This window comes from Ascaphus truei, chromosome 8 (genome assembly GCF_040206685.1).
Source record: "Ascaphus truei isolate aAscTru1 chromosome 8, aAscTru1.hap1, whole genome shotgun sequence".
NCBI classification, from domain to species: domain Eukaryota; kingdom Metazoa; phylum Chordata; class Amphibia; order Anura; family Ascaphidae; genus Ascaphus; species Ascaphus truei.
Window position 1 is genome coordinate 55,655,731 of NC_134490.1, and position 16,824 is coordinate 55,672,554.

At 43.5% G+C, this 16,824-nt stretch overlaps 1 protein-coding gene across 4 annotated transcripts; it reads right to left on the reverse strand.

Annotated features, from left to right (window-relative positions):
- Positions 1-2,216: 2,216 nt before the first annotated feature.
- Positions 2,217-8,268, reverse strand: C8H10orf88 (chromosome 8 C10orf88 homolog). Of its 4 annotated transcripts, none has more exons than XM_075612137.1 (6): positions 8,157-8,268; positions 7,039-7,213; positions 6,185-6,479; positions 5,589-5,795; positions 4,212-4,576; positions 2,217-3,863 (listed from the first exon to the last, which is right to left on the reverse strand). In XM_075612137.1, exons 2-6 carry the CDS (start codon positions 7,185-7,187, stop codon positions 3,572-3,574), a joined length of 1,308 nt encoding a protein of 435 aa, XP_075468252.1. In that variant the 5' UTR covers positions 7,188-7,213; positions 8,157-8,268; the 3' UTR covers positions 2,217-3,571. The 4 variants fall into 4 exon arrangements, with proteins under 4 accessions (XP_075468252.1, XP_075468253.1, XP_075468251.1 ...); XM_075612138.1 differs by having other exon boundaries at positions 8,127-8,268; XM_075612136.1 differs by having other exon boundaries at positions 7,039-8,268.
- Between the last annotated feature and the right edge of the window lie 8,556 nt (positions 8,269-16,824).

Here is a 16,824-nt window from a genome sequence, read left to right on the forward strand (position 1 = left end):
CCAGGTCTAGGTAGTGGACATCCTTGTGGGTGCTGGCTGCAGTCCACTGTTGAAGGCCAAAAGAAGAGGTTAGAGAGAGAAAGCGGGAAGTCCAAGGGAGAGAGGGGTCATCAATATGGCAGTTAAAAATCCCCAAGGAGAAGAACGGGAGAGTCTGAGGAGAGAAAGAAAGAGAGCCAGGATTCAAAGTGAGAAAGACAGAAGGGGGAGGAGTAGAGGTAGGTGGGCGATAGATGACCGCCCCGTGGACAGGGAGAGGAGAGAAAATCTTGACAGTGTGAGCCTCAAAAGGACTGAAAAGCAAGAGAGGGAGGAATATAAAGGGTACGGTAGCGGCAGATGGAGACCAGTAGCCCCACCCGTGCCAACAGGGCGTGGAGTGTGGGAGAAAAAAAGGCCACCATAAGTGAGGGCAGCTTCCAGAGCAGAGTCAGACTGAGTGAGCCAAGTCTCAGTTATAGCAAAGAGGAGCAGAGAGTGAGAGAAAAGAAGTCATGCACAGAGAAGAACTTGTTAGAAAGGAAGCGTGCATTCCAAAGGGGACAGGGAGAGATGAGGGAGGGTGACAGGGGATGGGTATGAGCGTAGAGGGGTTGACACCTGAAGGAGTAGAAGTTGTACGTGGAAGGCGAGGACGAGAGCATACAGAAATAAGGCAGGGACCAGGATTGACTTACTCGGGGTACTGTCTTTCTTAAAAGGTGCAGTATCTCGCAGAACAAAAGTAAGCTAAGGGCATGTTTAACAGGTGGAATGTAGGTGACACTTAAAAAGAAATGGAACAAGTATATTTATTTTTAGGTACTTTTACATACTAAAAACCTTGGTGGTTTTTGCAAACTTTATCTAATGTTGTTGGGTGAGAAGACGGTTTGCCAGTCCTCGAATGTCTGAATTATTCTTTTTGTTTTGGCCATTGTTTGTATAGTCATTATTTATTTATAAAATGTTTTACCAGGAAGTAATACAGTGAGAGTTACCTCTCGTTTTCAAGTATGTCAAGGGCACAGAGTTACGATGACAATAAATAGTTACATTAAATGAACAGAGGTTATACATTCAATTTACAGATATTTCATGGACAGTTAAGAGATAGTATTATGGGCGTATGTAACAGTTACAGACACGATTACAATTGTGTAAGGAGGTAGGATAGGCCTGCAATGTGTTAGAAGAGGGCCTGCCTCAAGGAGTTTACAATCTATAGGCCGGGTAAACATTGGTTAAAGGGGATGAGAGGGCTGGTGAGTTTCAGATATTATGCCATCATTAGTCAGATAAACAGAAGTAGTTTGTATGCTTGAATTCAGCAGATGCAAATAAGTAAAATTGTTACTTTAAAGCAACAATCCCTCCTGAAATTAATTATATTTGTAGCCTTACCTGACACAGGTTCCCTAGATATTTGTAGTTTGCTCTGAGCCATTTTTTTACACAAAAAGTACAAATATGGCCACGGGGTCACAAATAGGAAGTTGTAACGTGATCTGATGGCGTTAGAACTTTGTAGGGTGTGGGAACGACCCCTAACCCTGCAGCCATTGTGTCCCCTTTGGGCAAGCATTCCTGCCCAGTGAACAAAATTGTTTGTCGCTGGAGAACCGCAAAGTCCCCGGATGCCAGGGCACAAAGACAAGCTCCGCAGGAACCCCGTTCGGGTAACAGTAAAAAAAAAAAAAAAAAAAAAGAGAGTGGATTGCTGCTTTAAAACGTGCAATTCAAGCGGGTTTTTTTACACAGGATTGAATTAGGGGGGTCTCCGAAGCAGAACTCCCATTCATTTAAGCTCCGGGAACCCCCTGCTTCCCAAGATACAGACTCTCCAAACGTTAAAGCTCCCACATCACGTGGGCCAATAGGAAGCCGGATCTGATGACCTTACAGCTTCTTATTGACCGGCAGGACTTTGAAACTCCGCCATTACATGAACCCAGGTAGCCGAAAAGAGCAGTTAACGCCACCCCCTACGCAGGTATCTCCGAAAGCCGGGGGTCCCCGGAGCTGAAATTAACAGGGTTCAGCTCCGGAGACCCCCTGATTCAAACCTATGTTAAAAATCTAAAATAAATTGCGTGCTTGGATTTCTGCTTCAATGGCGATTTCAAGTGTCTAAGGAACTTGATTACACCGATAAGTTGTTTGCGATTTTTCAACCTTTTAGGTTACAAAATACATTGCATAGGAAATAGAACAGAAAAACACCCAGTTTGCAAAAGTTTCATATAAACATTTAATGTCGGTATTGTTACAGTGTTCTCTAAACATTCTAAAATCTTTCTTCCCAGCAGAATTGTTGATTTACATATAGAGAGGTCTGTAAGAGAGGAGGAAAGGGGAGTATATTAACCCATTCCATGCTGAAGGAACCAGCAACTCATGTCTTGGACATATGTAATCAGTGCATGACCCAAAGGTGATTAAAACACACTGTTAATTACCAGTTTAATACGGTGCAAACGAACAGATGGGATTCACCTCAAACGTGAATTGGAATGAATACCCAGAAGTGTAAAACCCTGCTGCTGAAGAGAATAACTGCAGTTATGTCACTTTCTGTACTTAAAAAAAATACTTAAAAGTAGAACACTGACAGGTGTCATAACGTCATAACGTGCTGCCATGTACAGTAATAAGGGACATGCTGTTGTCATTTAGAGTCATTATAGTTACATGGATTTCTGTGCATCACTGAACACAACTTTCAATTTAACAACAAATTCATCAAAGGGGATTATGTTTTTGAACCACAATGGGGTTTAAATGTTTGCACGTTGGCAAAAATCAATCTCTTCAAATATACATCTGTAGCCTTTACAAGACACAAGGTTTATGATAGAATAACATTTCAGTTATGACCAAGAACTCATAAAACGAGAATATGTTCTAATCCTAAAAACATCAATTTGGTCTACAAGTTTGCTTTCTTTGACAAACTGATCATTTTTTCCAATACAAGTTTTTAATATTTTATATAAGTGTTTCAGTTCATGAATGCTGCTGTAAGCAGATCTTGGTGTAGAAAGCGTCCCATCAATGATGGAGTTGAAGGACAAGCATATAATTAGGTACTAATTTGAGATGCAGACCTACAGTATGACGTGCTGCCATGTAATGGATCCCAGAATAATTTAACTACACCAAATCCTGAATTATTCAAGTATAGTATTATCATATTATGACTGTTAATAATCTTTGCAGAGCTTACAGAAGAAATGCAGTTAAATGGAGTTACTGTTGTGCACCTAAGCACTGCATCTTGTTTCCCCAACATTTTTGTCTTTTGTAGCAGCTTTGGGAACTCCAGAGAACATGCTTCCTGGCTGTTGGAAAATAAAGAAACTGAAAGGTAGAAGAGCGTTTTCCAGTCCATCCTGTGACTCTCCTGCCCTATACATCTTGTTCTGCAGAACCCTTTTCCCGTAGTTTCACTATCCATCTCCACGCACACAGCTTTAGAACGGAAATTTAGTCTGAGCAATCTCTTCTGTAAGACGCAGGAGAACAATAAGTTTGTTCCAAGCCTGCAGAGCTTGGAGACAAAAGGGAGGCAGAGGGAAAGAGAAAATCTTCCTTAAGAGCAGGCAGACATGTGATGCCTGGATAGCCCATTACAGTCACAATCTTTTCCTCCATTGTGGTCACCACCGTTTAGGTCAGTCTGACCATTGATACATTTCTCCCTGGCATTTCCAGGGTGTGAAAAAGAGCTGCCGTGTATTAAACCTATTACCAGATCCAGTCTGGCATCCAGGTGCTCCTGCAGCCTTTGCATTTTCTCATCAATGTGATCCAGAAGTGTCCTTTCCATACGCTCCATGTGTACACAAACCAGCTTCTCCAACGCTGTGCCTCTCGTTTCCTCCCTGCAATAAAGCATACAGATTGACTGAAAGGGCGGCTTATACCATAATAATCTGATAATGCAGTAACATGACTAACCCACTCGTGTACTTATATACATTGTCATCTCGACAGCCCAAGATTCAAATCAACACAGACAGCGCTGCCCTACTTGACTACATCAGGGATGGGCAACTCCAGTCCTCAAGGGCCACCAACAGCTCAGGTTTTCAGGATATCCCTGCTTCAGCACAGGTGGCTCAAGCCACTGATTGAGTTACCTGTGCTGAAGCAGGGATATTCTGAAAACCTGAGCTGTTGGTGGCCCTTGAGGATTGGGGTTGGTCACTCTTGGCATACAGGTTTCTCACCCCGCTGGCCGACAGGTCTCTTCTCTGCTTTCTCGATGCTCCGGTAAACTAAGGTTCTTCTCTACACTCAGGTTGCGCAGGAAGGGCAGCAGGGAGTCAGGGTTTGGTGCACCAGAGATGCCACTCATTTGATTCTGCAGCAGTGATGATATGGCAGCCTTTACGTCACTCCCTGGTGGCACCATGTTTTGGGGGGCGGAGTGAGGTCCTGGGGGGTGACTTTGTGACGTTTCAGCCTTTGTTTCGGGAACCTTGCTGGCTGAGAGTACGTGTGGCCTCTCTTCCTCTTTCTGCTGCTCTCTGCCCACACCGCGCTCAAAGCTGCCCAACAGCTGTAGCAGGTGAGCACCAAACGGAGACTGATGCTAAAGGCAGAAAACAAGGACCAATCACTGTCAGGAAGCCTGTACAAGCTCATCACTTGATGGGCGAATGCTGGTAAAGAAACCAAGGAAGAATCTCTGTTTCAATAGTGTCCATAGTTAAAATATAAAACAAAATACTAAATTCAAATAGACCAATGACTATGCATAACAAATAAATGACCATGAGAAAACACACATCATACAATTTAAATACAAGATAATGTTATTTAAACAAAAAATAACAGAGGTGAGATATAAAATATTTTTGAAAGTATATACAATATATCAACACTCCAATGTATCGCTTCATGTATCTGATAATACCTTGCATTACTATGCTGGCGAAGTATGGCTCTTATTTTCATTCTCTCTGCTTTTCTTGCTGCTGTGCAGTGTAACCCAGGGGTGCCCAACTCCAGTCCCCCTCCCCCCCCCACCCAACATGGCAGGGTTTCAGGATATCCCTGCTTCAGCACAGGTGGCTCAATCAGCAGCCCAATCCCCAAGGGCCACCAACAGTCATTATGACTGAGTCAGCTGTGCAGAAGCTGGGATACCCTTAAAACCTGACCTGTTGGAGGGGGTGGGGGAGCTTGAAGACTGGAGTTGAGCAGCCCTGGTATAACCCATACATACCTACAGCAGAACAAATGTGCATACATCAGATTGGTAAACCACTCACCTAATACAATATTGTTAAGAATATAATGCCCGGTGCATATAGGTATAAGATAATCAGCACTTTAAGCACAAAAAGGGGTGATAACATTGATATCTCCCTAAGTTCCCTATTTACTGCACTCAGTATAATTATACAAATTAGTGGGGTTCAGTAGTCCCAGACATAATATGTCAAGCGATCATTGTGTGCAGATTCCACATAGCTATAAATAGGGAACTTAGGTAGATCTCTGTTATCTCCCCTTTTTGTGCTTAAACTACAGCAGAACAGCAAGAAATGTGCAGGCTGTGTTGGAAAAAAAAGCATTCTGCCTGTACATACAGTACTCACCTTCTGCTGAAGATGCACCATATGCATGAGCTGCTCTGCACCAGGTGAAAGCTTCCCCCCCATGCTGTCCATTATACTCTGCACTCGCTCCATATTAATCGTAGGGCCCAGGGCAGAGACAGCCTGGGGATGTCTGTTGGGCACCGATGTCACTTGCACTGAAATCTTGCTCAGGGTGACACATTGTTTCCCACCCAGAGACAGCAGCTGGTGGACACACAAGGGACAGTTACCAATCTGTGTATATGCGAGAGAGGGAAGGACGCCTTTGCGCAGAGTTAAATTATTGGAATAAAGGAACATATTTGTTCCAGAAACTTACAAACAAAATACCACAAATACATGCACCGATTATTGTAGTGAGAGCCCGTCGGTTTTGCATTTTTTTTTGTCAACTTTAAGGATCAATATAAATTGTCCACTTCCATCTGCAATGCTCCATAACCAGTGAATATCAAGTCACACTGGCTGCTCAGTTTATGTACAGATCCCATCTCCTACACACAAACATAGGGCAGTTTTCACATAGCAAGGGTAGGAGGGTGTAGGAATAAGAGTGATCTCAGATTAGTGGCAGTCAGAAAATAAATTGTTACCTTGACTTTGCAGGAGGCTATAGGGGAATCCAACTTGAGATACGTTTTATACAAAGTAATAGGGCTGTCCTCTCCATAGCTTGGAAAAGTACAAAGCTTTTCTCCCCGACTGGTACCCTGGTACTCCTCTTCCTGACCCCCCTGTGGCCCACTGTAAACTTCCATGGTTCTCGCTTCGCTGAAGATGGTGAGACACAGAATTCCATCTTTTCCTTCTGCAATGCAGCATATAGACAGTGTGCAGGGGCTGCAAGGCTCAGAGGATAGGGCTGGCTCCAATAGCACACAGCTCTCCCTGAAATTAACAACAGAAACATGAGTGCAAAAACTACAGCGCTATGAGTGGGTGGAGAATAGCAGTTAATGTGCATTACTCTGTGTCTGGAATTACTTACTGTGCTGAATATTTTCTAAATGTGCATGTATTTGTACATTCATTGTAAATTGCAATAATGGATCATAGCTTTCTTCTTAAAGTGTACACTATAGTTTAATGAATGGAGAACCCCAAGGTTGGTCCGCTAAAAGGTATAACATTCAACGGACTGAACTATGTATTTGAATAAATGGAATTGAATAAGTGGAACTGTGTGTGTGTGTGTGTGTTTCCTTTCCTTTCATTAAGAATATCTCTAGGCCTATGATTTCTGCCCATCAGATTACATGGAATACAACTACAGTATGTCATTTAATGACAAAACACAAAGAGGGTGCAATTATTATTGGAATGTGTATATTCTGCATTTTTCAAACGTTTGAATTGTTCAGGTTCATTATATTCTCCTAACACAATTGCTGTTAATATTTTATGTCCTATGTTTCATAAAAACAGTCAAACTGTATGTGTTTCTCACCTTGTGGGAATCTCCTCGTTACATGTAGCACTTTCCCAACATGACACTTCCAGGACAGAACATAACTCTGTGTTACACAGCCAAGTGCTGGTACAGACTACAGGGGTCTGGAGACATCCACTTAGCACCGAGGACATGGGCCCCGACATCAGCACCGTACACGGTTACAAGGAGCCTGAGTATGGGGGAGTATGTGAAGTGATAGAGAACCAGGGATAAGTGCAGGGATAGATGAGGCAGAGGATGGGAATCAGAGAACAGATAGGGGAATGCTGGAGGATAACTGCTGGAAATGCAGGGACAGAGCAGTGTTGGGGTGAGATCAAGGGCACTCAGTGATGGGGTAAAAGGTGCAGGACAGGGTAGTCCGTGCAGGGGTAAAAGAGGGCACTCAGTGCATGGGTAGTGAGTGACAGTCAGTGGTAGGGTAAGATTGGGCAGCCAGTACTGGGGTAGTGAGTGACAGAAGGGGGCAGTCAGTGCTGGGGTAGTGAGTGTCAGGAGGGGGCAGTCGGTGCTGGGGCAGTGAGTGACAGGAGGGGGCAGTCAGTGCTGGGGCAGTGAGTGACAGGAGGGGGCAGTCAGTGCTAGGGCAGTGAGTGACAGGAGGGGGCAGTCAGTACTGGGGCAGTGAGTGGCAGGAGGGGGCAGTGAGTGCTGGGGCAGTGAGTGCCAGGAGGGGACAGTCAGTGCTGGGGCAGTGAGTGCCAGGAGGGGACAGTCAGTGCTGGGGCAGTGAGTGCCAGGAGGGGGCAGTCAGTGCCAGGAGGGGGCAGTCAGTGCTGGGGCAGTGAGTGCCAGGACGGGGCAGTCAGTGCTGGGGCAGTGAGTGACAGGAGGGGGCAGTGAGTGACAGGAGGGGGCAGTCAGTGCTGGGGCAGTGAGTACCAGGAGGGGGCAGTCAGTGCTGGGGCAGTGCGTGCCAGGAGGGGGCAGTCAGTGCTGGGGCAGTGAGTGCCAGGAGGGGGCAGTCAGTGCTGGGGCAGTGAGTGACAGGAGGGGCAATCAGTGCTGGGGTAGTGAGTGACAGGACGGGGCAGTGCGACGGGGCAGCGCAGTTACTGTAGATCTTAGAGGCTCATAATAACCGTGATGAATCCAGCACAGCAAACACTCACTCGGCCGCATTCAACTGTCTCCTTTGTGGCATAACCGTTCCCTTCCCCGGCACAGCACTCACTTCTGGGAAGGGAACAGATTTGCGGATGACCTACTTCCGGGTGGCGAGGAGTAGAGCTCGTGGGAGGGAGACGCGTTGCCATGGGATGCCGCGCGCTCAGAACACGTGCCCCGAACTGGGAGAGGTCACGTGAGGTGTGTGCAGTCACTGCTGTTATATGCAGGTTTATTCCGAGCTGGCAGTGAGAAAAAGGTCAACATTGGGTAAAACAAAAAAAAATATGTACAATTTATATCAATCCCCAGGGACTGAAACCAGAGAATTGAATGCAATGTGTTTAAGTTCATTTCTTGTGTATATGTTGGAAACCTCCCCCCTGGATTGCACAGAAGTTGTATTAAACCTGCAGGTTATTTGCAATAAGCAAAGCAAGCAGCAGGGTTTGCATGTCCCCTAACCCCCCTCACACAGGCAGGGCATTCACCCCCCTCACACAGGCAGTGCATTCACCCCCCTCACACAGGCAGTGCATTCACCCCCCCCCCCCCCTCACACAGGCAGGGCATTCACCCCCCCCCCCCTCACACAGGCATGGCATTCACCCCCCCCCCTCACACAGGCATGGCATTCACCCCCCTCACACAGGCAGGGCATTCACACCCCTCACACCCACCCCTCACACCCACCCCTCACACAGGCAGGGCATTCACCCCCCCCCCTCACACAGGCATGGCATTCACCCCCCTCACACAGGCAGGGCATTCACACCCCTCACACCCACCCCTCACACAGGCAGGGCATTCCCACCCCTCACACCCACCCCTCACACAGGCAGGGCATTCACCCCCCTCACACAGGCAGGGCATTCACACCCCTCACACCCACCCCTCACACAGGCAGGGCAGTCACACCCCTCACACCCACCCTTCACACAGGCAGGGCATTCACCCCCCTCACACAGGCAGTACATTCACCCCCCTCACACAGGCAGGGCATTCACCCCCCTCACACCCACCCCTCACACAGGCAGGGCATTCACCCCCCTCACACAGGCACACAGGCAGTGCATTCAGGAAAGGAGTCTGCGCAGCCGTGCTGGAATAGGCCACAGCCGGCAGTTACTGTGTATCTGTTACAAATATCCTGTGATAGGAGCAGGGAGGCCTGGGTGTCCCACACCTTCATTGAGAAGCGCAAAGTGGTACTGCTGCTGTAACTGCTTTGTACCAGGGCAAATAGTGTAAATGCAAATGTCTGACCTAGCACTACAGTATATGTCACGGCCTCTTCAAATTGTCATTTCTTTGTACTTGCTCAGACAGCTAAATGCAATTTTTTACACACTAAAAGTCACCTGTAAGGTAGTGTACCTATATATGGCACTGATGTTAAAAAGTATTATACGTCAAAGTTTGACCATGAATTATAAGAATTTAAATGTATCCTAAATGAAATGATGATACTATTGTGGACCTTCTACTGCTAATTTATTTTCTGACCTGGTTGGGAAGCTGGTTGAAGAGCCCTGATATACGCCTGCCTTTCTTGACCTCATCGTTAGGATATTTGTAAAGGGAGATGTGTGTGGGGTGATGGAAATCTAAATAGACTGACTCTTTAATACAAGGTTTGAACACAATCTAAGCAACTTAAAAAAAAAATCTGTTTATTTTTGTTTAAATATCTGCAGCCTTTCATTCTTTATTGAATACTAAATACCTAAGCTGCTGATCGATTTGTTCTCCTGTGGTCAATCAGCTAAATCCTGTTTCCCAGGGTTCACTAAATGGCGGTCTTTCAGTTTCAAGAAATCCTTCAGTCAGTGTAACTCCACAGCTACAATGTATTCTTATATTACTAAAGTAACATTATCTATTGTTACAGTTTGTGGCTCAAACTGCTGGGAACATTGGCAACAAATTATCACAAACAGGAAGGTGTTCCAAAGATCTTGCACGGCTGCGGACGTGCTAAAACCTGTTAGAGAAATCAAAGAATGCTCAGTATATTAAAAAGGCATTAATAGTTGAATGTTAAAAATAAAAAAGGTAGTAAGTATGATCTAATACTACAGAACTGATTTATTTTAAAAAAAATAACAAAAATGTGGGATATTGCTTGGATTGCTCCTCTGTAAAACTTGTTTCTTCCCAGGTCCAACTGAGCTCAAATGGATCATTTCTTAAAGACTCCCCAGGAGTGTTGGGGGAATGAGAGTGGTGAGTAGCTTGTAGGGAACAGGTACAGGGGGGACGGGGCATTCATCAAACTGCAATAGTGCTGATCGGGGCACAATGAAGTCAGTGGATATCGGCACTATCGCAGCTCAATGACTAACCCCCACAGAGCGTAAAAAGGAAGGAGAATTTAGTTCTACCTTATCATAGTCGCTTTTATATCAGTTATCTTACATCGTTAACCCTTTCACTGCCAGATAGGCCAGTAATACACTGGTGCAAGAACTGCAGAATTTGATGTGTTCAGAGCCCACAGGGTACTGTAGTTGTGTATAATTACAATGATCTTTTTTTATATAAAGTAACTTGTGTATTTTGTAGCATTATCACCTTGTTTAATATTCAGAGTCACTAAAATTGGTTGTCATTTTTCTTATTTTTTCTTCATTTGATATATATATATATATATATCTTTTTTGCTCTATACCTAGAAGGGGCTTTTTCTCCTTGATACGTATAAATTACATTTTGTTTAAGTTCCAGATGGGAGCATATGGAACGCAACGTTAAATGGCAGACATCATCACGCCTGGTTGATTCACAGACAGCCTCCTCGGCATTACATTAATATTACTTCCGGCTAGTCCTGAAGTCACTTTCTGGTCACTCAGGCGATGATGTCGTAAACACTGATTGTAATCTGTAGGAGGGTATAATAGGCACTATGGTACGCCACTGTATTTACTCATACCTGGCGAAGGTGCTGAGTGGCCAGAAACGTTGTCACCTGCATGTTCCTTTGAAGAAAATACTAATGCAGCTCCTGTTTTGAAAATGCCACTATTTGTGTGTGTCATCCTTGTAAGGAATATCGAACGGACAGTGCGTTTTTCACATTGAGTTCTACTATCCTCTCTATTCTTTTTATTGCATTTTTGTTTGGGCACATAGTCTGAAGGGCAGGTACCTTATAATGGACATTTATCTGTTCTGGTTTAGCCGTTTTCCCTGATTTACTAAGTACATAGAAACCAATCCAAAAATACAAATGTTTTATTGCTGAACTTAATGATGTGTGTGTGTGTGTGTGTGTGTGTGTGTGTGTGTGTGTGTGTGTGTGTATACACACACATACACACACACACACACAGCTGTGTTAGTCCAGTTGCGATAGTGCAGAATAAATTAGTTCTTCCGTATTAGGTGATACCTTGTTGCTGACCTGAGGAAGAGAGGAGAACTCTCGAAAGCTTGTCCTATGACATAAATAAAAAAAGGTATCACCTAATACTGAAGAACAAGGTTGTTCTGGCGCAGCTGCCAAAAAGTGGGTCCCAAACAATAGATTAATAAAGAATTATTTTTAATATCTATCTAAAAAAGTGGAGGCGCTAACCCTCCTACGCGTTTCGTGTTCCAAAAAAATACTTCATCAATGAGTAATGGAACACAAAACGCGTAGGAGGGTTAGTGCCTCCACTTTTTTAGATGGATTAATAAAGAATTATTTTTAATATCAATTGTTTGGGACCCACTTTTTGGCTGCTGTGCCAGAACCACCTTGTTCTTCATGTTTACTTCTCCACTCCAGGCTGCACGCCTAACAGGACTTCAGGATTAAGAGATTTCTGTGAGTACTTCTTTATTCATGATTGCTCAATGTGAGTCCAGTGACCATCCCAATGAGGGTTTGATGGTTTTTTTTAGCCTTACACCTTACCCTTCAGGGTATTTTGGCCCATCTGGGGACTTTACTATCTTCAAGCAGTTATCCATATCTTTATCCAGTCCTGTGTCATGAATATATACATCTAATGGATTCAGTGCTGAAGCGCCTTTGCACTTGGAAATGGGACTGTATCACCTAATACTGTACTGAAGAATGTATATATGTATGTGTGTGTGTGTGTGTGTGTGTGTGTGTGTGTGTGTGTGTGTGTGTGTGTGTGTGTGTGTGTGTGTGTGTGTGTGTATATCTCAAAAAGAAGCGGCAGCTCCATGGCATAATATTGTATGTAAAAATGGACAATTTATTAAAAAAACAATCAGCTCCATTTAAGTATAATTATTTTAATTTGATGAATTGGATTACTGATTTAGCGCATACCTGCAGGAAAATTCAAATGGTATACTTTTGTTTAGTTTATCTATAACAAGGGTTTTTTATTTTTCATTTTTTCTACTTTTGATACCTAAGTTATTATGATTATATTTAGAGCATATTGTATTGTCATTTTAGATCTGTTTATCTAGTTCATTGTTATATGGAAAAGATTTTTTAAATAATTTAATTGTTATTTCATATGCTTATTCATCTGTTCCATGTTGATGAACTTCTTCACGACATGATGGGCTGCTGCTGTGTTTCAGCCTTAACAACTTCATTGTGATTGACGTTAGGGTATACAGTATAGTGCTTCAGCAAGCAGCAGCCTATCATCCTTTGAAAAAGTCACTCACGTGACGAAACGCGTCAGGACGTCGTGACGCCGAGACGCACTGTCATCACGCCAGTTGAAGGCTGTATCGAGGTTTGCCAGCTGTTTACTATACACGAGGATTAGCAGAGGACATTTCCGGCGAAACGGAGTTACATCTACAGAGCTGAGTGTTTCAAGGACTGAGTGTTGGGACTAAGCTCCACGTCTATCACATGGAGTGAAATAGCTGACATCTGGATATCGTTCCACAACACCGGATGGTGTACCAGCTACCTACCCACTTCATCACCCCTCCTGCTCATGCTCTGATACCATCTCCCATTCAGCTACGGATAAGTATCCACATCCACTGCTTGTGTATTTTTACAGCATACAATTGGCTTTCTGTCCTCCTGCAGTCTCCACTCGTTTACAGATTGTCTCCCTTGAATGTTTTTTCCTTATTTGAAGTGAGTGCAATTCCTGGCGGCCACTTTCTGTTTTTTTAATAAATTGTCCATTTTTACATACAATATTATGCCATGGAGCTGGCGCTTCTTTTTGTATTTTTTCCATAGATTCTCTTGATCTGGCTAGATCAATCAAGAAGCAGCCTACTCCATATTGTGACTGACAATTAATCTCTGTATCTGGACTATTTTCTTTCATCTGTTGTTTCCATCACTTGGACTGGTTTGTTCTTTGATATTCACGTTATAGGGTCTAACTATTATTATTATATTGCTTCAATAATTATTTAATATTGTTACACAAGCACTGTTTGAGCAATTAATTATTTAGTCCAAATTCCCCAGAGATCCTGCAATCTGAGCGGCATGTTCAGAGACAGGAGGGGATGGAATAAGTGCAATCCTTGCATATAATAAATGACGTGTTGCAGTGCCTTCATAGGAGGTAATTACTTGTTTGTAATCTCCTGTACCTGTTCTCATGGGCCCAATAACTACCAATTTTCCACCATAACCTGCCGCATTTTGAAAGGATGATCTGTGCAGGCTCTTCTGCTGCAATGATTCCACAATGGGTTGGTTTTATCAACACCTGAGCATTGGAGCTGAAAATAGTCTGGGAAAGCTGCATAATATTCTCATGCGGTACAGTATTTCCTAATTGGCCATTTACCACAAAGTAACTAAATGTAAAGACATCAAAAGACACATGAATATCTGCATTCCTCGTGTTATGTAGCATATTTAATTTTCAATCTGAAATAAACGTGACATTCATGCCTTGTTGTTATATCTGTAAAACTAGATGCTTTTGCATTGGATAATATTTTAACTATACACCAGAGTAGAACGATCTGTTTGACATCATGTCTTTAATGGTAACTAATGAGGTTTTAGGACTGCATTAGGAACTCCCAATCTCACTCATCCTTGTTATAGTCTGCATCTGTGACATTCTTTGTTTGTTTCGTTAATTTAAGGGCAAAGCGGGAAGACCGTGTATGTCGGAAATCTGCCCAACACTGCGACACAGGTAATCCTGCGTATTTGCCTCTCTCCTCATGCCGGGCCAATAATGAACCCCTGACCAGTACCGACAGGGCAATATCCTCATGTAAATACTGTAGATTATTTTTTTTTATAATACATGAAAAAACAAAGTGTGCTCTTTTCGCCCACAATACATATAGGTGTGAAATATGTGCTTAAAATAAACGATTTTTGCCAAAGCACATATTGTTCCCTATTATACACAAGTTTAATATTTAAAACCGCTGCAATAAACACATCTTCACTACAGGTACATAGCATGCTCCTGTTTGTGCTGTTAATAAGTTTTATGTACATAAACAGGCAAACATTTGCATTATGAATAAACATATACATTTCTCACTCTTCCGATGTTTTTATATCGTTGTTGTACATTTCTGTCAGTTGTGCTATTACCACCAGGGGGACTTCTAAAAAGATTTGTAGCATTGAAATGGAAAAATGTATTGTAAAGGGATATTTACCTTCTCAACACACTACTGCGCCACTGAAGGTCTCCTATACCAGCAGTAGCAGATTTCCCATTAGGCCCGGGCCTGGTGCTGCAAACATTTCCGCCCCCATATGCATTTTCCGCGCTCTTGGGCCTATCGGACCTAATGGGAATGCACTTACATGTATCCTGCCGCCCTCTTATCTCCTTTGGAACTGCAGCATCAAATGACGTCGCAGACGTCCCAACGTGACGTCTCGTTGTCATGGCAATGTGCCGGTCGTCGCGTTACCATGGCGACGATGTGCTCCGTCACTTTGATGATGTCCGCGGGTGGTATAGTGGTCAATAACAGCAAGAGCTTCCAAAGTCGCTTCCCACAATACTTTGCATCCACAGCAGCAAGGCATTGTGGGGTGTGACTTTGGAAGTTCCCGCTGTAATTGACAGCTATACCACCCATGCTGTCTGCACACACAGAGTGGCAGTTTTGGGCCTTATTAAGCGTGTGTTCCCCTCACAAACTCAGGACACAATACAGTTTTGTTAGGAACAGTCTTATGAGTAGGCAATACGATGTAATAATTAGGAGTTTGCAGAGCAAATATTTTCTAGCAGAAGGTGTACAGTGTAAAATACAAAGTTGGGAGCTGCTGTACTATACTATTTAGCAGTTCTTGCATGAAGCCAGATATTGCCTTACATTGATGCTTAGAGACACATTTTAATATGTATCTCGCACCATCCATGTGTTGAGCACATGTGCCTTTATCTTCCCCTTCACCTGTCTCTGATTTAGAAATGGTTTACACCAGGGGTGGCTATCTCCAGTCCTCAAGGTTGTTGATTGACCCAGTTATGCTTCAGCAGGATATCCTTATAACCTGGCCTTTGAGGTCTGGAGTTGGCCACCCTTTATTTACACAGTACAGTATTAGCAGGATTTACAGGGTGCATCTGTAATGATGGGATGCATCATCGAATGGTGTGTGTGTGTGAAATAGTCACTTTTTCATCTTTTATTGACTGCAAAAAAAACTACAAATCCTGAGCTGTCAGACATTTCAGTGCAAGCAGATCCGTGTCAGAGTTAAGAAACTTGATTAACACATTTCTTGCGTCTGAACCGGTGGCAGGGCAAACGTTTCAATTTATTAGATGAATGTTGGGTTCGATCTCTATAGGAGGAAAGTGATGCTCATATTATGGATCCTAATGTTGTTATTGAAGAGCTAAGACATTGCCTGGAACAAGGCCAGCTCGTGTTATTAGTGCTTTATACCAGGGGTCTCATACTAAGTTCTCAAGGGCCACCAACAGACCAGGTGTTATGGATATCTCTGCTTCAGCACAGGTGGCTCAGTCAAAGACTGATTGATCCACCTGTGCTGAAGTAGGGATATCCATAAAAGGTGGCCCTTGAGGATTGAGTTTGAGACCCCTGCATCTGTAGACAGTGACCACACAGCATGTTGTTTTTTTTCAGGACCAAATCGAGTACATATTTGCGAAGTACGAGTTCAAAGACGTTCGTGTGGTGCATAAAGGAATTAAGTGGTGAGAATATGGTTTCATTATGCATTCTGTGTCTTCTTACCTATCCTGGGGAACAAAGTTAGGAATGACATCAGAAAATCACAGTGATAACATCTCATCACACGCAAGTCAAAGCACCGCAGACACTTCTCATATGGCCCTTTCATGAAATTAGCACCTTTTTAATCCCTCCTTTATGGTCAAGAACCTTTGCAATACACTGAATGTTTTTTAGACCAATTATTCCTTTTTCCCGCTTTTTCATTCTCTCTTGTGAAGGCTCCAATATATTTTATTTTGCAGATATATTGATGCAAAATAAAAACATTTCAAAGCAAAATGAACCCCATCATACATTTTCTGAGAGCTTTTCACTCCGCCCTAATCGCTGCAGCTTTGAAATAGCATCCACCAGGCGTGAGCCCCAAACTTACCCAGAGTACCAAAAAGGGCATATGCTGCATGCTGGGTTTTGCCTGGTATCCTCACGGGCCCCTTCATTTGAATACTGATTAAACACATTAACTGTAGAAAAAGTTTTACATGGCCAATCCTTTTCAAGATTGTACAGCAGAGAGGG

Excerpts from the sequence above, each read along its gene's own strand:
- C8H10orf88 (XM_075612137.1), bottom strand. The coding sequence starts at position 7,187 with ATGTCGGGGCCCATGTCCTCGGTGCTAAGTGGATGTCTCCAGACCCCT. Across the intron at positions 6,480-7,038 it reads AACGAGGAGATTCCCACAAG|GGAGAGCTGTGTGCTATTGG; the intron begins GTGAGAAACACA and ends TGTTAATTTCAG. Across the intron at positions 4,577-5,588 it reads TGGTGCATCTTCAGCAGAAG|CATCAGTCTCCGTTTGGTGC; the intron begins GTGAGTACTGTA and ends TTCTGCCTTTAG.